The sequence below is a fragment of the Drosophila obscura genome, unplaced genomic scaffold, assembly GCF_018151105.1.
Source record: "Drosophila obscura isolate BZ-5 IFL unplaced genomic scaffold, ASM1815110v1 contig_187, whole genome shotgun sequence".
In the NCBI taxonomy this organism is placed as follows: domain Eukaryota; kingdom Metazoa; phylum Arthropoda; class Insecta; order Diptera; family Drosophilidae; genus Drosophila; species Drosophila obscura.
The window spans coordinates 1,412,266-1,434,695 of record NW_024542775.1 but is presented as its reverse complement, the minus strand read 5'-3'; the positions used below and the strand labels follow the sequence as shown (position 1 = coordinate 1,434,695).

General features: G+C 35.2%; 1 protein-coding gene across 3 annotated transcripts in view; it reads right to left on the bottom strand.

Annotated features, from left to right (window-relative positions):
* Positions 1-19,593, bottom strand: part of LOC111070862 (protein pangolin, isoforms A/H/I/S) — a 53,982-nt gene extending 34,389 nt beyond the window's left edge. For 2 of the 3 annotated variants that reach the window (XM_022361878.2, XM_022361879.2), the window contains exons 1-5: positions 18,866-19,588; positions 16,404-16,771; positions 16,247-16,292; positions 9,953-10,050; positions 563-674 (exon numbers count right to left, since the gene is read on the bottom strand). In XM_022361878.2, coding sequence (XP_022217570.1) covers positions 563-674; positions 9,953-10,050; positions 16,247-16,292; positions 16,404-16,568 — 421 coding nt within the window. In that variant the 5' untranslated portion in view covers positions 16,569-16,771; positions 18,866-19,588. Of the gene's footprint in view, positions 1-562; positions 675-9,952; positions 10,051-16,246; positions 16,293-16,403; positions 16,772-18,865 lie in introns of all 3 variants that reach the window. The other variant, XR_002607430.2, reaches the window with a different exon arrangement.
* Between the last annotated feature and the right edge of the window lie 2,837 nt (positions 19,594-22,430).

Here is a 22,430-nt window from a genome sequence, read left to right as displayed (position 1 = left end):
TTAAATACATATATCAATTGAAAATTATTCTTCTCACATCGTGTTCATATGTATTTACGTATATATGTACACATGTACAATATCCCGATATTGAGTCATCGATTAATACATACTATGTACTATGTACAATGTATATATACATGATGCATACATATGAGATTAATAATCTTATTGATAACCATAAAGAGGGATCAAGCTGCTCATTAAACGTTCGGTTTTTAGTTGATGCCCGACTGATATTTTTGCATTGTACATTTTTAGAACTTTTAATTGAATTCAATTTCAACTACATATAAGTTAATAGTTCATGAAATGAGAATGGAACGCCATGTAACAATATGACATTTGTTTGATCATCTATGATCAACACATGGACATACTGTATCTGTACATCCATACACAGTGTAGTGCGCAACCAAGTATATAATATAGAAAACTGCATTTTAACAAAATCGGATGGTTCCAGATAGTTTTATAAGAGTAATTTTATTTTAAATAATAGGTGTGAAAACATTTGTCCAAAAAATAATGAACAAATACAAATTCTCAAAGAGGTTCTTACCCATAGCCTTGGGATCCAATTGATATGGAGGAATACCACAGTGCGCAGGAGGTGGTGTTGTCAGTGGGTCAGCATTATGGCAGAAGAACGGAGGTAGTCCCATTTTATTCGCCTGAAAATAAAAGTTATAGTACAATATTTGATTAATAAACTAACCAATTTATATATGAAAAAAATATATGAAATTACATATTGCATCACATTCTAACAGTAAGACGTATGTATGTACATATTGGTATGTCGTGATTACTGAAATCAGAATATGCATGCAGGGGCATATGCTTGCTACATTAAAACATACTCCTACGTTTCTGAATAACTGTAAATCCGTATGTCAATGTCTACTTGCAAAAAAATATTTACATAGTATACTTGTATGTATGATATGTACATATATGTATGTTCAATTTATCACTGATGTTGTCGTCATACTTGTTGTGGCTTGATGAATAAAACAGAAAAAAACACCAACACACAAACAGAAATAATAACAAGCGGCAGTTGGCTACAACGGCAAACGAGTCAGCGAAACTGAAAATATGCCTTTGATGTAGCCGCCGCTAAACGAATATAAAACGTGCCGCCAACGCTGCTCTCCCACTGCTTACATATATGTATGTATGTACATATATACCGGTTGCTCCCGACACGACAACACTACAACCCCTTTCGGCTTAGAAGATGTTGCCGGTGTGCCTGTGCGAGTATGTTCAGTTGTATTCATCCTTAGCTCATATTCACAAGATATGTACATATATGTACATATGTACTCATATGCATGTGTATTCATTCTATACGAAACTAATTTTTTTTTAATACATTTTAATACTCATTTTCCGAATATAACGGATATAGTAATTTATATTTTCAGGACTTGTAGACAGAATACAATTGGAATAAAAAAATTCCGTGATGCTGACGTGAAGCTTCAAAGATAGTTAATAATACTCTCAAATGTTAGCTATTTCCGAATGAAGCATTTTAGCATAGCATTGTTTATTTTAGACAAATTCTAAACTTGAGGCTAGACTAGTGTTCAGTGTTCGAAATTTTTAATTTTTATATCCTATTCTCGCAGAGTTTAAGGATATATGTATGTATTAGTTTAGTGGTGGAAGTAGATATGTGTATCAGCCAGAAAGAAGACTTTCCGACCCCAAAAAGTAAATATATTCTTGATCAGCATCAATAGCCGAGTCGATATAACCGCCTGTGCGACTGTTTGTTGCCTGTTTCTGTGTATTTTTCTCAGACACTATAAGAGCTATCGGAACCACATTTTGTGTGTAGACTCCTGTGATATCACATTGAATTAAGTTTGTTTTTATAAAATGTTGCCAAAATTTGTCGAAAATCCACAATTTTTAAGATACTCAAAAACTGAAAACGCAGTATCATTAAAAATTACAATATCTACTAGATTGCTAATTCCTTTTTGAAATAATAACCCGTGCGTTGCCATCGGTTACAAGACTCTTACGACCCCCAAAAGGTTTTTATTACCACAGATAATGTATAGCTCTATTGTGTTAGGCATTAATTTTAAACAGCTGGTTTTTATTCTGTACTGTGCATGTCGTAAGTATCACCAAAAAAAATCCAAAACGATATAACCATATCACGAATTTATCAATTTTATATCTCAATAACTTTTAGCACATACAGGAAGTCCTGTTTTTCACTTTCGCTGTTGAACAATACACAAACAAATGTTTTTATACTACATTTAAAAAAACTGGGGGTACAAGTCCCCTGCGCACTCGTTTGGCTCTAGCGCCAACCCCCACAGACCCATTGTTCTGATCACTGATTATTAACACATCAATATTTTTATACCCGTACTCAAAAAAGAGTTAAGGGGTATATTAGATTTGTGGTAAAAGTGGATGTGTGTAACGCAGAGAAGGAAAATTTTCCGACCCCATAAAGTATATATATTCTTGATCAGCATCAATAGCCGAGTCGATATAGCTATGTCTGTCTGTCCGTCTGTCTGTCTGTCTGTCTGTCTGTCTGTCTGTCTGTCTCGATGAGCGCCTAGATCTCAAGAGACTATAAGAGCTAGGGCAACCAAATTTGGTTTCCAGACTCATGTGATATCCCACTGCTACAAGTGTATTTCAAAATTTCGCCCCGCCCCCTTCCGCCCCCACAAAGAACGAAAATCTGTGGCAGGCACATTTTTAAAGATACGATAAAACTAAAAACGCAGTATCATAGAGAATGACCATATCTACCAGACTGCCGAATCTGAATCAGATCGGATCATAATTATAGCCAGAATGAAGAAATTAATTTTCAGTTGGGAGGGGTCCCCCTCCCGCCCACGACAACGCAACTCATTTTCCTTCTCGCTCGCACACTCTGCCGCGTTCAGTGCGCGAGCAACCCCTAGCGGAGGAGATGTAGAATATGAATGGAACATGTACAATCTACATGTTAGATGTCGAATAGACATTGTATATGTAGATAGCAGATGTAGCAAAAAAAAGTGAAATGTAAAATTTTTTTTTTTCTAAAATTCTAAAAAATCATAAGCTCAATAATGTATATACTGACTGAGTACGGGTATAAGTAGAGTCGTGTCCCCAGAAACGACTCACACGTTCCTTCTCGTTTTTATTGATATTGAAGTGGATGACACAATACAAAAATATTTTTTTAATTTTACATTTTCTTGCTACATCTTTTATCTACATCTACAATGTATATTCTACATCTAACATGTAGATTATACATGTACCATTTAGATTCTACATCTACTCCGGTAGAGAGCGCTCGCGTACATAACGCGGCAGAGTGTTCGAGCGAGAAAGAGAATGAGTATCAAGTCTCTGGCAGGACGAGGAGGGGGAAGCAACTGAAAATTAATTTCTTCATTCTGGCTATAATTATGATCCGATCTGATTCAGATTCGGCAATCTGGTAGATATGAATCATTCTCTACGATACTGCGGTTTTAGTTTTATCGTATCTTTAAAAGTGTGCCTGCCACAGATTTTCGTCCTTTGTGGTGGCGGAAGGGGGCGGGGCGAAATTTTGAAATGCACTTGTAGCAGTGTGATATCACATGAGTCTGGAAACCAAATTTGGTTGCCCTAGCTCTTGTAGTCTCTGAGATCCAGGCGTCGAACAAGACGGTCAGACGGACAGACATACATGGCTCTATCGACTCGGCTATTGATGCTGATCAAGAATATATATATGCTTTATGGGGTCGGAAACGTTTCCTTCTCTGCGTTACACACATCCACTTTTACCACAAATCTAATATACCCCTTAACTCTTTTTTGAGTACGGGTAAAAAAAATGTATTTTCCTACGAATTAAGGTTGAAAAGCAATTTAAAAGAACTTTTCAAAGTACTTTGACCTTTCAAGCACGCTATTTTCTTATTTTCCTGAAATAAAATTTATTTGAAAGAAAAATCTTCAATCTTAGTCTGCATGTGTGCATGATGCTACTGGTGCTACATGGTGCTTATTTACTCGAATAAAATCCCCAATTGTATTTCTTTGCCAATTTTTTTTTTACCTTGGACAGCGCCGTTATGTTTTAATTTTTGGAATCTCTGAATTTCCAAAGCGCTGATAAAAAAGGAGATGTGTTTACTGAACCCTAAAAAAGGATCTGAATTATTCGTATAGTGCACAGTGCACTATTAAAACTTTACCGAGTTTACACAGAGATTATCAGTATGTTCTTTAGATGGTAAATATCGAAACTTGACGCCATTGTCTGAAATAATAATCGTGAACTGATTTTGGGGTTGCATTCAGTTTCGTTTCGTAAAAACTCGCTAATACTCGTCAGTTTCGGGGGGTGGTTTTTATTTTACTTAGTTGTTTCAATCGGCTGGGCTGGGCTTTTAGATTGCTTCCTACATTCGAAACTGCCACGAGTGCAAGAATGGTGCTTTTGTATGTATGTATATATGCATGTATATATGTATGTATGTGCGCCGACTACATTGACATCAGTGCGTGCGTAAGAAAGTGCGAGCGGGAGAGAGAGAGAGAAACAAAAAGAACCCATAGAAGCTGGAAAATCCGAGAAAGGACGACAGAGAGAGACTACCGAAACCGACAATGGGGGTGGAGCAAAAAAGTTGTATGTGTGAGTGTGTATATATGTGTGGTATGGTGTTGGTATACGCCGATGATTTAAGAAATTAAATTCTTAGAGACACACGACAAATTCAGAAAATAAGAAGAGATTAAAAGAATGCATATTCATCACAACATTAAATAAAATTATTCTCGTGATAATGAACTTTAAATAAGTCAATTGTTTCAATTTCTATAATTATTATATTAATTTAATTGATAAGGAGTACAAAAAAAAAAATCACAATTCGATAATCAAGATCACAAAGTTTTTTTTGTCATTTTATAATACACTAAGCAATGCTTTTTTTTACGTTTTTAAATTATAAATGTTGCAAAATTTGAATTACATTTCAAGTAAATTAACATTGTTTATTTGGTTAGCTTCTTATAAATACAAAACAAAAACGCATAAACAAATTCCATATACATTTTTTAAATAACAAAAGTTTTGTATGATTCACATAGAAAATTCTTATATCAGCAAAACATATTTTTCATCGAAAAACCAGGGAAAAAGTATTTAGAAAAATGAGCTCTGTTAATAATTATTGGAGTTGCCTGATGCTCCTGAAGTTTCTTCAGCCTAGGGGGCATTGACCCTGCCAAGTTTTTTTGAGTTGATAATCTAATCTTGACCCATTCTGCAACGATAGCTTTTTTTTAAATCTTTCTTTGTACAGGCATAAACTTTTGCTGCAAGGATGTCCCACAGATCCTCAATGGGATTTAAGTCCGGACTCATTGCCGGCCACTTCATCAATGGTATATTGTAGGTCTCGAAAAAACCCATTGTAGCCCGGGCAACATAAATCGGTGCATTATCCTGCTGAAATGTTAATGCTCAGAAAATGGAACAAGGTCACTTTTTTAATCTATACTATAAATTTGTAGAAACAAATTTGTGTGTAAGCGGCTATCTCCGCAACGCGTGCACCAAATTGCATGGTGTTTTTTTATGGATAGCCAGAGAATGGGGCATGGTTTGCACAAACAAATTTGTACATTTCTATAAATAGCCCTCAAGAATTAAAAATTAATGAAAAAAAATCTTCAATTTTGGTCCAATAGTGTGTGTTTGAAGGCATATTTCATTTCATTTCTCCGCAGCGCGTGCACCAAATTGCGTGTGGTTTTTTTAAAATGATAGCCAGAGTATGTGGAGTTGTTTCTATAGAAAAGTTTTTACCTTTCTATAAATAGGTTCCTCGAAAATTAAAAATTAATAAACTAAAAAATCTCAAATTTAGCACTAAAGCAGCCCATAACAATACAAAGAAGTATTTTTTGAATCGTCTATGTTAAAATAAATGGACTTTAATTTATTAGATTTTATAGTTAAAATGTCAGTTTTGAGAATCACGATTTTCGCGATATGACGTGAGGAAAACCCTTTGAAGCGACTTGAATGCATGTACATATATACTCCATTAATTAATAAAAACAAGATAAGCGAAGAAGATTGTTAGCAATTTAAAAAAAAACTATGTAATTTTACCTCTAAGGTTGCCGATAAACCTACTCAACAAAATTTAACTTTTTTCTTTCCGCTGTGGACCAAAATTACTTTTTCGGATAGATTTCGGGATTTAAAAATTTGTTTAGTACTTTATTTTTTTTTTTAGTTTTAAATTTTTGTTTAAAGAGCTTTTTAAATCTGGAATTTTTTCATGGTTTTTTCAGAGATAGTGCTTCTATTTTTCACATAACTTAAGTATCTTATATCTGGTTGCATAGAACTTTGCAGTTCTGAAATGCTGACTAATGCAGCTATAAGACACTTTGTATCTGCAGCTTAACGGCTGGAAGATATTAAGCTTTCAAATTTCATAATTTTTTGCGGTATTTTTTTTTTTTTAATTTTGACTTTTAAAACTAGGGAAAAGTCGAAAAAAAATCTTGGCCAACATTTTTAGTTTTAGATAGACGCATTAATTAAGCGTCGTTTAAGGTATTGTTCATTAAAATCTATGAATAAACGGTGGAGCTAAAATTCGTTAACCAAACCTCAAAAATGAAAAAATTTCAAGCCAGTTTCCTTTTGTACGGACTATTTCTAAACAGCCTACCAGACTGCCTCAGGCTTTTCTAGGTTATTTTCACGTTTATGTTGTATTTTTTGTTTAAGAGGTATATTTGCACTTAACCTTTCATTGTTATCATAGTCCGAAGTAAGTCGTAAGTCTTGCAAAACGAGCCACGTAGATAAAGCTATCGTTTGAAAGCAGTAAGTAACGTGGGGTGAAACCGGTGAGCCAAGAGACAGGTAAACAAGAGGAGGGAGCAGTAGTCTGCTCCTGCAGTCTTTGTAGTATATATGTATGTACATGTACATAACCCCGAATGAAAAGCCCAGGCCCTATGGTCAGATTTTTCTTTGCTATTCCGTGTCCGTTTCCTGTATGGCAACTTCCCAGGGCAAATACAAACCCTGTGGGTGAAGACCGATAAATTGAATTAACGCCACTCACAGAGTCGATTTTGTTTGGGGTCAAATATATCCGTTCCGTTTTCAATTCTCAAGGTATTGTCGAATGAATGTGTTTGTAATTTTTGTAACCATGAACACATGGTTAAATCAAATTATTTACGCCTAATGTCCAACAAGAAGCAATAGAATGGGTATGGGTGTGGAAAAAGTTAATGCATAGTGTTGGATTACGCAGCCCGATATTAGCCTTTAATCCATATGTACATATCAAAATCTACAGTTGGCCCAATCTCAGTTGGTTTACTACAAAAAATAACGAGACACAAGCGTAAGAAGGCACGCAACATCGGTGAAATTCGACAACATCCTTGATCGAAAATAAAACGAGAAGGAACGTGTGAGTCGCTTCTGGGGACGCGACTCTACTTATACCCGTACTCAGTCAGTATATACATTTTTGAGCTTATGATTTTTAAGAATTTTAGAAAAAAAAAAAATTTTACATTTTACATTTTTTTTGCTACATATGATATCTACATCTACATATACAATGTATATTCTACATCTAACATGTAGATTTTACATGTTCCAATTAGATTCTACATCTCCTCCGCTAGGGGTTGCTCGCGCACTGAACGCGGCAGAATGTGCGAGCGAGAAGAAAAATGAGATGCGTTGTCGGCGGCGGGAGGGGGAGGGGAAGCAACTGAAAATTAATTTCTTCATTCTGGCTATAATTATGATCCGATCTGATTCAGATTCGGCACTCTGGTAGATATGGGCATTTTCTACGATACTGCGTTTTTAGTTTTATCGTATCTTTAGTCTCTGAGATCCAGGCGCTCATCAAGACGGACGGACGGACGGACGGACGGACGGACGGACAGACGGACAGACGGACGGACAGACGGACATGGCTATATAGACTCGGCTATTGATGCTGATCAAGAATATATATACTTTATGGGGTCGGAAACGTTTCCTTCTCTGCGTTGCACACATCCACTTTTACCACAAATCTAATATACCCCTTAACTCTTTTTTGAGTACGGGTATAAAAAGTCCCTTTCTCTCGTTTGAAGATGTAAACGAGAAGGAACGTGTGAGTAACCGTACTCAGTCAGTATATACATTTTTGACCTAATGTCTTTTTAGAATTAAAAAAAAAATTTAATTTTAAATTTTTTTGCTACTTCTGTTATCTACATCTAAAATGTATATTCTACATCTAACATGTATATTCTACATCTAACATGTATATTATACATGTACCATTTATATTCTAAATCTCCTCCGCTAGAGGGCGCTCGCGTACATAACGAGGCAGAGTGTGCGAGCGAGAAAGAGTGGCGTGGTCTAGTGCAGGAGGAGGCGGGGGAAGCAACTGAAAATTCTTCATTCTGGCTATAATTATGATACGATCTGATTCAGATTCGTCAGTCTGGTAGATACGGTCATTCTCTACGATACTTTTTAGTTTTATTGTATCTTTAAAATTGTGCCTGTCACAGATTTTAATCCTTTGTGGAATATATATGTATACTTTAGGGGTCGGAAACGTTTCCTTCTCTGCGCTGCACACATCCACTTTTACCACAAATACAATATACCCCTTAACTCTTTTTTGAGTACGAGTATAAAAAATGATCTAAATCCACCAGTTAGTGGTCGTACTAAAGGAAATAGTCTGATTATACTATACTATATTAAACTCAATAATCATATTCTTATTATTATTATTAAAACGCTCAGTAGCTCATCACATATTCAAAATTAAATATAAGTCAAAAATAACCCAAAAAATGTACGAATTATTATGTTATTGGATATGTGTGTTAACAGAGACAGAGTGAAGATTTTTCATAAATTGAGTCAGACAAGTATGTGGAACGTATATTTAGGTCTTGGCAAACAGTTTTTGGTATGTTAAATTTTTCAAAATTTGCGCCGTATGATTGTGACATCATCATATGTCCAACAATAGCTTTTAAGGTATGATTGCGTAATTACATCGGGCTTGGCCAGGTTTGGGGTTTTCGGGTTTGCGCCAAGAGCTGTGAAATTGCACTCGATTTCAATTTTAACAACTGCTTCTGACAGAAATAAGCTCAATAGAAATTTTGAAAAATATTGATCTTTGAAAGAGAGAGATGCAAAAAAACAAAGTGTTCGCCACCATACCCTACACTCCCCCATATAATTATCTAGAATTTTATTTGTTTGCTTTTATTGGTCTAAAAATTTGTAATTGGTCTACCAATTTGTTTCATTTGAATTGACGCGATAATGTGAGAAACCTCCCCTTGAACCCTTCAAACTCAGTCGTTTAAGCCTAATTATAGCTATTGGGAATTGCACCCTTTTACACGCAACTACTGTTTTCACCCCACCGTACATACATATGTATGTACATCTTGTTGTGAATGTCTATCATTGTAATGTATACCTTTAAGTCTGTAGTTTATTATAAAAGTAATTATCGAAGATAAATTGTATATAATTTTATTCTGCATCTTACACAAAATGGATTTTTATGACGGAAATAAAACAGAACAATAAACATATTTACATATATGTACATATATACATATACATATGTACATACATGACACAAAAATCTGTTTTAGAAGTCTTCTAATAAGGATAAGACTTCTTAAAACATTTGACGTAAGAAATTTCATTCAAATGCATCCGATATTTCTTTACTAATATATACAAACAAAAATAGCTTCAACAAACGTTTAAATTGGGGCGTAACCATAGATTCAACGCATTTGTATTATTTTAAATATTATTATGGAGACCAGGCTTAGCTCTGGATGATTCAAACACTTAAAAGTTGTCTATTCTTACCATCGTCACTGGTAATCCGCTGGGAGTACCGTTTCCATATGGATACGGCGATACCAAGTATCCCATATTGAAGCTTGGTGTGTGGGGTTCTAGTTTATCTGGAACAAAATAAATATAAATAAATGTACTTTTATTGTTATCACCATTACTATCAAATATGTACATACATATGTACAGCCACCCTTGAAGAGAGATTAATACAAATTTTCCCGAAATCCCGAAATCCGAAATCCCGAATCCCGAAATCCCTCCCTTCCACCCAGAAACAATGCCGTGTCCGTCAGTATCCCCAAGGTAAATAGATTTATGATTTTTCATATGACTTTTGATAAACTGTAGTTACATTTGTAGTTATAGTATTAAGATATTTTTCGATTTCTGAAACCGGAAAGAAACATGGTTTAGGTTCATCTAAACATACAGTTAATGCGAACAAGCACACCTACCTATGGCTGTATTTACAAATGAGTAATACTTATAATTCTCAGTCTCGCAGGAAATAAAAGTGTTGAAGAATTATTGTGTCGCTATTGCCATTAAATAATTAACAGCTATTTAAAAAAGGAGGCAGAGAAAATGCAGTCAACATATGTAGATAAATTCATAAGTAACGTAACGAATAAATATAATGCGACCCAAACTCAAAACAACCTAAATCAAAATGCTAAGGAGAAGGGCAGAAAACGCTAAATGAGGAAACTACACAGCACAACAGCCAAGAAGGTAGACAAGACAACGTCAGAAAAAGCGAAAATTTGTATCATCAGAATAAAGGCCAGCCAGCCACCAACAATTCTTGCGCCGCTGAGTAGCGCTCAACGAAGCGGCCGATTCCACGAAAACTCATTAATTTCCAAGGATACACTGAAAACATACTTTGGAGTCTGAGTTTAGAAACATATGAAGATATGTACATATATAGGATACCTCAAAACTTGACAACACGACGCCCTGGCACATTCAGAATGTAACGCTCCTTGTCGTTGAACATTGTTCTGTGTTCTGAAGAATCAATATGCTTGCCATGCCGAAGAAAAGCTCGTTAACTGTTTTCTTATGGATTTAAAAAGTGTGGTTGGAGACGTAATGACAAGGAATGGAGCTTACCCTCGCACATCAGCATACACATATATATGTACAAAAATATGTATATATGTATGTACAAAGTATTTCGAGAATACTATCGACTTGCAATCGTACATATTGTGCATATGAATTGTGCATATTGTGCATTGCACATATGAATTAGATCAAAGTATGGATATTCTACATACATTCATGTAAATATGTATTTATGTATATATGTATGCAACAAATACTGCGTTTTATTTATTTTACATTAACTTAACTTGTTCTTTATATGTTCCCAATAACATCAGCACGTGCATATATATGCATGTATGTTTAAGTGTGTATGTTTGTTGTACATACAATTATGTACAAACAGAAGACCAAAATAAAACAAAATATATCAACACTGAAAACAAGAAGTGAAGTAGCGTGTCGGCGAACGATCACCTTGTTAGCACCATGGAATGGCACGGCACGGCGGATGCCAGCATTACAGTCAGCGCCAGCCGGTTATTTATCCGACGCACCCCCTTGCCATACCCCCTACCATCCAGCCTTCCATCTCTCTCTCTCTCTCTCTCTCTCTCTCTCTCTTCTCTCACTCACGCCCTCTTGCTGCGTCTTAATGCTCTCCTCAGCTTCATCTTCGAAGCTCGATGCCCGACCGTTTGCATAGCAGACTGTGTGAAAACAATACAAGGAAAGCACTCACACTCTTGAAAAACACATTGGTATATACTTTTATTTATATGCATGTATTCTTTTCTGAACCGTTGGCTGGTTAAACTCAGTCAGATTAGACCAGATCACTATATCAGTTATGTACAGATTTTTATACATATGTATGTACGCTCTATGCATGTACGTATAGTTGGAACGATGAACTCAACGTAAAAGATAGAAATTGTTTCATTATCTCGACTAATCCATGGTCTAAATGGAGGATTTAAATTGGGCGGTACAACATTTTTGAGCTAAATATTTGATATTTTTAGCTGAGTACAATTATAATTAATAGTTTTACATGCTACAGCAAACAAAAAGTGTTCCCCGAGTCAAGTCAAGTACCAAATGTTAGCAACGCATAAAACGAAGCATCTTACAATCCCGGTGCATAAATAGATATGAACATAAATATTCTTGATGATCATAACCCTGATGAGCTATATCCGTTTATCTTTTTCAACGGAAATCCTTAGTTTAGTCAGATCAGATCACTACATTTGCTAGGTACATCCATACTATAAATTTGTAGAAAAAAATGTGTGTGTAAGGAGCTATTTCCCCAACGCGCGCACCAAATGGCATGCGGTTTTTAAATGATAACACTAGTCAACACGATTTTTCCTCAAGGAACAAAACAAACTTTTTATTAAAGATTTGGGGCTTAGGAATGGTTTGATGATATTTTTTTTTTTATGGCAGAACTTTTTTTTGAAAAATTTTTGAAAACTGGTATTTTTTTTAAAGCTTTTTTCAGAGGTAGCGATAGTTTTTTCACATAACTTTAGTATCTTACGTCTGGTTGTAAAGAACTTTGCTATTTTGAAAGGTAATTAAAACAGCTAGAAGTTAAGCCCAAACACTTTGTGATTACAGCTTACCGTCTGGGAAATATAAAGCATTGAAATGCATAATTATGATTTTTGTGCGGTATTTTTACGAATTTTGACTTTAAAAACTCAGAAAAGTCGAAAAAAATTATATCTTGTGTCCTCTATTTTTTTGTGTATAGGTGCGTTAATTTGGCGTCGTTTAAGGTATCGCTCATTAAAATCTATGGGGAGCTAAATTGTTAACCAAACCTAAAAATGGAAAAAATGAACAAAAATACCTTTTTGAATGCGGCGGGCCCAACTGCCAATTGGGAACAAAGCAAACGAACAAGGGTTGTACATTTGGTACCTGATCGCGCTCCTTTGTTCCCAATGGGCAGTTGGGCTCGCAACCTTCAAAAAGGTATTTTTTGTTCATTTTTTCCATTTTTTAGGTTTGGTTAACGAATTTTAGCTCCAAAGTCTCTCCATAGATTTTAATGAGCGATACCTTAAACGACGCCAAATTAACGCACCTATACACAAAATGGGACACAAGATATAATTTTTTTTCGACTTTTCCTGAGTTTTTAAAGTCAAAATTTCGTAAATACCGCACAAAAATCATAATTTATGCATTTCAATGCTTTATATTTCCCAGACGGTAAGCTGTAATCACAAAGTGTTTGGGCTTAACTTCTAGCTGTTTTAATTACCTTTTCAAAATAGCAAAGTTCTTTATAACCAGACGTAAGATACTAAAGTTATGTGAAAAAAACTATCGCTACCTCTGAAAAAGCTTTAAAAAAAATACCAGACTTCAAAAATTCTTCAAAAAAAGTTCTGCCATAGAAAAAAAACCATAATTCTTTAAAAAATTTTAAATCCCCATATCTATCAGAAAAAGTCGGTTTGGATCCTTGAGGAAAAAAAGTTCGATTTTGTCGAGTAGTGTAATCAGAGTATGTGGCATGGATTTTAAAAAATATTTTATTTTCTATAAACAGGGTCCTTAAAAAATGTGTGTTTGAACTGTTGGAAATATGTTTGAGATGTCTGTTTCATTTTGTGCCATTCTGTAGTACGTAACATTTTATGATAGATTTTGTTTTTATACCTTTAAGTGTGAATAATTGTTTTCTAAAAAAATTGCAATTTGTGTAATTATATTTTTTTGCTTTTGATTCATTTAGAATGCAGCGAAGCGCGCGGGTCTGCTAGTATTTATATAAAAATATAGTTACTAAGCATGTATCTCCCAAAAGATCGGGCGATCGAAAAACAAGACTCTGAAGGGCAACTTTAGGCTTTCTGGCGGAAACAGAGCCAGGAACCTTTTTCAGCAACCATATACCCATTTTTTATACCCGTACTCAAAAAAGAGTTAAGGGGTATATTAGATTTGTGGTAAAAGTGGTTGTGTGCAACGCAGAGAAGGAAACGTTTCCGACCGCATGAAATATATATATTCTTGATCAGCATCAATAGCCGAGTCGATATAGCCATGTCTGTCTGTCCGTCTGTCCGTCTTGTTTGACGCCTGGATCTCAGAGACTATAAAAGCTAGAGGAACCAAATTTTGTTTCTTGACTCATGTGATATCACACTGCTACAAGTGTATTTCAAAATTTCGCCCCGCCCCCTTCCGCCCCCATAAAGGACGAAAATCTGTGGCAGCCGCAATTTTAAAGATACGATAAAACTAAAAACGCAGTATCGTAGAGAATGACCATATCTACCAGATTGCCGAATCTGAATCAGATCGGATCATAATTATAGCCAGAATGAAGAAATTCATTTTCAGTTGCTTCCCCTTCCCCCTCCTGCCAACGACAACACAACTCATTCTCCTTCTCGCTCGCACACTCTGCCGCGTTCAGTGCGCGAGCAACCCCTAGCGGAGAAGATGTAGAATATGAATGGTACATCTATAATCTACATGTTAGATGTAAAATATACATTGTAGATGTAGATAACCGATGTAGCAAAAAAATGTAAAATGTAAAATTTTTTTTTTTTTTTAATTCTAAAAAATCATAAGCTCAAAAATGTATAACTGACTGAGTACGGGTATAAGTAGAGTCGCGTCCCCAGAAGCGACTCACACGTTCCTTCTCGTTTTTTTTGTTTAGGTGCAATAATTTGGCGTCGTTTAAGGTATCGCTCATTAAAATCTATGGAGAGACTTTGGAGCTAAAATTCGTTAACCAAACCTAAAAAATTAAAAAATTTAACAAAAAATACCTTTTGGAAGGTTGCAGGCCCAACTGCCAATTGCGAACAAAGCAAACGAAAAGGGTTGTACATTTGGTACCTGATGGCGATCCCAATTTCCATTTAACATTTAACCGCTTACATATTTTCGCAACATCTGCCATTAGATGGCATCTACATCACTTCTTACACAGTTCTAGCTCATTCTCCGCCAGAGATAGCACACTTCACGGGGCAGAGGTTCTTAGCGAGAGAGAGAATTAGTAGCGCTGCAGCGATGGAAGCGGGTGGTATAGAAACTGAAATTTAATTTCTTTATTCAGGCTATACTAATAATCCGATCAGAACCAGATTCAGCAATCTGGTAGGTATGGTAATTCTCTACGATACTCTTGATTTTCTCGTATCTTCAAAAAGTTGTCTGCCACAGATTTTCGTCCCTTGTGGGGGCGGAAGGAATTAGTGCGAAATTTTGAAATACACTTGTAACAGAGTGAAAGATATTGGACTTGCAAGCATTACATGTCAGATTGATTCTATTATATTTTACTGTTTTTCTTATTGATTAACAGTATTTTGCTATTCAGAAATATAAATAAACCTTTCGTAACCAATATTATTATGTTTATTTAATTCAATTCACTGAAATTTTGTTTTCCTCAAAATAAGAGGCATTTTTATGCCCGTACTCAAAAAAGAGTTAAGGAGTATATTAGATTTGTGGTAAAAGTGGATGTGTGCAACGCAGAGAAGGAAGCTTTTCCGACCCCATAAAGTATATATGTTCTTGATCAGCATCAATAGCCGAGTCGATATAGCCATGTCCGTCTGTCCGTCCGTCCGTCTACATGTTAGATGTAAAATATACATTTTAGATGTAGATAACATTTTTTTTTAAATTCTAAAATTCTAAAAAATAATAAGTTCAAAAACGTATATACTGACTGAGTAAGGGTATAAGTAGAGTCGCGTCCCCAGAAGCGACTCATACTTTCCTTCTCGTTTTCCATCGTCTGGGTATCATTCAAGTTAGAGATGTTCGATTAAACTATTGTGACTAAAAGAAAGGTAGTTAATCATACTACAACATCCCTCTTGAACATTAAAAAGTAGACCAAAATACCCCTACCTCCCCTACGAGAAAAATAGTTCAATCTCGGCTAAAGGTATATTTTTAACTGTTATTAACCTAGGAATTTTTGTCCCGTGCGAATATGGTCTAATTCAGTTTTTAAAAAACTACAAATCATATTTGCGTACAATTATAACCATTTTAAAGAGTCATCAATGGACAACCTGTATACAAATTCTCATCAAATTACAGTTTTGTATTAAAATAAAGTTACGCTACTATTTTTAATGTGGTTTTATAATTTCCTGTCCAAAAATTATAAGTTTTCAGATATTAGAAATTTCTGTAAATACATACATACATACGTACATATTTATTTTGTTTTATTAAATATATACTTACTAAAAACAGGACTGTGGTCCGGCCTGACAGCTTTGTTGCCCTTTTCCTAGTTAGAAATATAAATTAATAGGAAAAATATATATGTTAGCTCCTGAATCGCTATGAATTTTGGTATCTGTAAATTTATGAATAGTTTGTTTGTGGGAGCTGCGCTTACCTCACTTTCGGTCAAATCTATTAAGCTAGATTTCTCTTCGACTAAAAGATTTTCAGATGATATTTTCTCATCTTCGCGGTCTCCTTCGTCCTTAAATATCTTGACTTCGTCGGTACTGCATAAATCATCTCCAGATGACCCATGACGGGTATGTGTATGCGGCATGTTTTTCTCCTTCCCAGCTTTTAAGCTTTCCAACGTTTAAGTGGAGTTAGCCTAAATAATACCAGTTACGCTCGCTTCGCATACGCAAATGACTGTCGTCGTCGTCACTTTACTGTACCGCATATGGATGCTCTGGAAATATGATTTATCCATGCTTTTGATGAAATGTGATCTCCGAAGTGGGCTCAATTAACCAAAGCGTCCTAAAATAGTTAAAGTGAATTTTAAATCAAAGTTTAGTTAATATAGTTTATTTACTAAATAACAAAGCGCAATTCGGATGCCATAAAAAGTGTGTATAATAAGTTGAAAGAATAATACAATGAATGGTTCCACAATCATATGTGTGTATGTACATAAAAGTAAGATAACGCATGACTGTTTTTTAGATAAACTTTTTCTTAAATACAGCACACAACACTGGCAGACCGCTTAATTTGAAGACATTCAAGTCCACAGGTTGAAGGTTTAAATGAGTTTAATATATATACAAAAATATACATATGTAATTAGTCTAGTTCATATGGAATTACTTAAAAGGGTATATTTTTGGAGCGTCTGGTAAACTATTAGCTATGAGCTCTTTGAGTTCTTACAGACAGAAAAAGATACAGAGTGTTCTACTGTCGAGGTACCTGTCATTTAGTGTTATTACCCATTTAATCTTATCTCCACCACCACCCTAGAAATTACAGTGAACAAAAGCATGCACATAGAAGACTACCCTACATTTGTATATTTAAATTTAATCATATATTGCAAGGCTAGTTGCTGGGCCCTTGCCGAACCATCGTTTTTATACAGCTAATTGATATATGTATATCCAAGTCATCCAAATTTCCTATGGCATCTACATACACACATATGCATACATATCCATATATACATGTGTATGCTATTGTCGTCGGAAAGACCTTTTTACCATCTTCTGCATAGGTTAACAAACAAGTAAAAAGGATATACAATTGCAGTTTTAAGATAGTTCGAGCTACATACATATGCATTTCAAAATAGAACGTCGATAAATAGAAGCCAGAAAAGATTTTAAAGCTCTTTTAGCTTAAAAAGTATCGAATATATCTTGATAATCGTGTAAATAAGAATTCTCTTTGAATGTCAATTATAACAATTCGATTATTATCATCCCACTTGTACATATTTATAATATGGCGTGGTTATCATTGTAGCTATTTTGAAATATGTACATATAGTACATACATGAGCACAAAATCTATATTTTATATATTTTATTTATATATATATTTATATTTTATTATTAAGCTTCTACACAAGGGAATCGACATTTTTTTTGCGGTATTGAAACTTGTACGTCTAATCGAATACTTATGTTTCAATATGCACCGCATAACATTTCACATATTTTACATAGGAATCAACATTTTTCCGTCTATATATCGTCTGCGTGTGGTTCCCAGTCCCAGTATCAGTCACGGTCAACGTCAAGCCGCACCAAGAACCAAACAACCATTTCTCAGAAAATGTATTCTAAATGCTGCTTAAGAGAATTGTAACAGCGACCTGACCGACCCGCACAGACAATTCTCTCTCAATCCTCTTTCGGGTAAAATACTCTGCTGAGCAGAGAAAACAAGGAAAGAAAAATAATAGCATTGACAATGTTTGGTGCTATCGTATATGTTGTTTGGTTGTTGGATTGTCGGACACTGCTACCTGCCCGGGCCTGCCAGATCGCAGATCACTACGTAGCGATTCCAAACGATTGTGTATATGTACTCGCAGCAGGGAATACTAACTACATATTAGTTCAAGGTAAAACCCTAACCGCCGTCGACCGTCGAAGACAGGGGCAGTAAAAACAACAGCAACAACAACAGCGCACGACGTATACATCGGATCGGCGGCAAGACTAATGACACAACGAGTTTCTATTTAGGGACAAGATTGTGGATTGTGGGATATCAACAGGTAGAGAAGAAACGCAGAACGGAACGACCGAACCGAACCGAAACTGAACCTAAACAAAAATATGCTGAGCGCAGAAGAATACAGAAAATCGTATTTTCAGCAAATAAATAAACAAACCAAACAGAGATGTGATGTGCGTTCCGTTCCACATGCATATGTACATATTCATATGTACATACACAAATCTACATGCTTACGAGTATGTATGAATGTAGATAGTTTCATATGATGTACTTGTCTGTGTGTGGGTGTTGGTTTGGGGCTTGAGGAGGAAGATACATACAGTACAGTATACTATATTGTTTTATTGCACTAAAGATTTACAGAACTAAAATGGTATATTCACTTACTTAATATGTATGTATGTTTTAGTAACCGAATCCGATCGTACTAAGTAGCACTTGCAAGCCGTTTTTTGTTTCGGCTGAAAAATTTTTGTTATGCCTCCGTCGGCCAAGCCAACCGCATGCTTCGCGTTAGATACGCATTATTATGTGAAAAATAACTTTATGAGACTTTTTGAAAACACGCGAAATCGTATTCACAAGAAAATACGTTTATAGTCAAAATCGCAAACATACAACACCATGTGCATATAAATTTTTGTATTTTTGTATATTCATTTGTTTTTTACACACTTAACATACACACTTCTTGTTCCGATCGCACGAACACGCACACACCAATCACTTAGTGTATGCACACATGCATGCACGAGCCACTACACACACAAACGCACACTTGTATCTTTCTTTGCTGATTTACATACATACACACATGCGAACATATGTGTTGGTTATGATTTCATCAAAAGCACAAATCGACGCAACCGACCACACCGACCAAGATCCACCTTTTTTGTACTAAATACAGGCTTTTTTTTATTAAAATATTAACCGTTCGTTTTATACTTTACAATATTTAAAACGTCCATCAACGGAATTTTCTGAAATTATGTTCTTTACCGATTTGAAGTTCAGAAAAAAAATTCGCGTTATTTCTATGTTTCTTAGCTTTTTCAGTTTTTTTAATTTGTTTATCACGCGCCGCGCCACTACCGCTCGGACCAAAATTTTTGAATTTCTTAGGGCTAGAGGTGTCAAACCAAAGCGGGCACTATCGATAGTATCAATATTTTGCTGCTAGCATCTACTATCGATGGTTTTTAGACTATCATGATTGTATCGAGTTACAGTCGTTGCGCTTTTGATATGTTTGGAATTGCTGCTATAAAATATATAAAGAGATTTGTAAACAAATCGACAGGTGGCATCTAATTTTTACAATGGACAACTCTAAAAGGTTTCAATGGTTTTTTAATAATTATTTGAGCCCGATACTATTACGATAGTATCGATTGTTTTATTCAAAACATTTAAAGTTGATATTCCTCGATTTTGATATTCCGTTTAATATTACTAGCTATTTGGCCCTCTCAGCCCTAAACAAATAATTTTATCCGATAGATACATAAATTTTCTACAAGATTGGCAAGTTTTCAGAAGTCCTTTTTGTTGCATTGTTTACATAAAACGGTTCAAGCAAAAACGGCCAAAGCATAAAACGTGAGTGTGTACGAAATGTGACTTCATTGTTGATTGCTATTTTTACTATTATTTTAATCTACTACTTGCTTAAGTTTTACATGTATTTGATATACAACTGTTTGGTTAAAAAATTAGCCGCACCAAGCCCATGTTTTTAGAAAACTTCGTTTTTGTGATAAGAGAAAGATAGGTATTCAAGTGGGATCTTGTTAAATTTGAGAATCGTACATTTATATTTATCTTGGGAGTCAATATACAATTGTTTGGTTAAAAAATTAGCGACACCAAGCCCATGTTTTTAGAAAACTTTATTTTTGTGATAAGAGAAAGATAGGTATTCAAGTGGGATCTTGTTAAATTTGAGAATCGTACATTTATATTTATCTTGGGATTCCGCCAGATTCACTTGGCCATATAAATCCACGCCAAACCCGACTTGGCCTCTACTTAGCCAGACTGCCTATCATCAATAATAAATATTTTATTTTTGCACCCAAAAAATACTTTTCGATATAAAATCCGTTACAAAAGTAACGGTTTACCTTACGCGTTTTCAACATTCAACCAATAAAATCGTTCGAAATTTTCTGTAAACATTTGGGATAGTTTTCTGGGCAAAGTTAAAAAATGTTCGCACGACCATGAAACAACAAAATATTGCCGAATATTTTTCTTCACAAGTCCAGTACCACAAAAATATCCATTGTTGTCCATTGACTCATTGTTGCTACGGTTCCCGTAAGATACATGTGGCGCACACCACGAAAATGAGGGGTAAGTCACCACGAAAACGCTCTCTTCACCAAGGAAAAGAGAGCAAATTTTGAAAAACCACGAATTGAAAGCGAATAATATCGGTAATTTTTGTGCGCTTAATGGAGTTTGACAATCATTTTGAAAGGAACTTTGATATACCATAACAAATAAATTGGAACTTGATTAAGTATAATCAAATTTTTGAAAAACCACCACGGTGTGCCCATGAACGAATAAAGTGACCAAGTCGAAAAATATCATTATATACCAGGAAGTTGTTCAAAAAGATCAGTATATACCACGATAAAATAAACTACTTTTTACTCAATTTTGGCATCAAAAAATTCCATAAAGTATTTAAAATACAATAAACGCTCACGTTGGCCGAGTGTAACCCTCAGAAATATATTGAAATATACCTATCATTTTAAAAATATACAGTAAATATACCGAAGAAAAAGGGACTTAGCCCACTTAAGCCCCCTCTATATAAACAGTAAAAACCTTTCGTTGAAATAGCTTTAAAACAAAGACTGAGTAGTTTCTGCACTAACTGGAGCCTGAGAATATAAACATTACCTCCATTCTCTGCACTGATTCTCTGGCCATAAAAAACATAATAAGCACAGACACATCAATAACAAAAATAAGGGACATCGTAATAGCGAATCCAAACAAAATAAAGATAATGTGGGTACCGGACATACTGGTATAAAGGGAAGTGAGCTTGCAGATGAAGCAGCCACCAAAGCACCATTAATTCTAAGGAACACCACAAATTAAAAGGACATCTCCAAACTCATAAAGCCTCGCACTCAGATCCAAAAACTGTTTGCTCGCAAACAAATGTCGTATAATCTTCTAGCAGCCTGTTTTGTGACCAGAGGTGTGCACTGCATTCCGTACGGTTACACTGCTCAGACAGCTGAGTTTTGTTTTGTTTAAAGTTAATAAAATGCACTTCATCGGCTGGGGTCGCTCTTCCCCAGGCATATCCTGGGCTCCTTAATATTTTATTGGCAAGGTAATGTGTCTGACTATCAGCAGCAGTAGATGGCGACGCCTCCCGTGCCGGACACCGTGAAGAGGAAATGTTTTGAAAACAAAATATGTTTTATATTTATGAAAATTAATTAAAAATAATAAATTATAATATCCATATAATTGTCATTCATATAATGCTGCATTAATTAGATTCTATTTGTCTTCATTATTGAAATATTTCATTTGGTTTTTTGTTCTCATATTGCAATGTTTGCTTCGTGTTTGCTGGCAAAATATATCAAATAGATATAACTTTCGAGGGAGGTCGAAACATACCAGCATATAAGCAAATACTTAGGATACTTTTCCAGTATATACCGACCTTTTTTTTTTTGATCTGAGTACTGCCACTAACCATACAGTATATACATAGATGTGCCAGTTTATACACCGAACGTGTCGCAGCTGAGTTTTCTGTCCCAGGTCCCCAGGTCTTCGGCTGCTGGACCTGAGACGTTCGGCATTTTTTCGACATGTTCGATTCATGACGAGATATGAAAACAAGAATTGCAAATGTATGTGTGCACACAGGCACGACAAAATATTTATCAATTCTTATTTTCCGAAA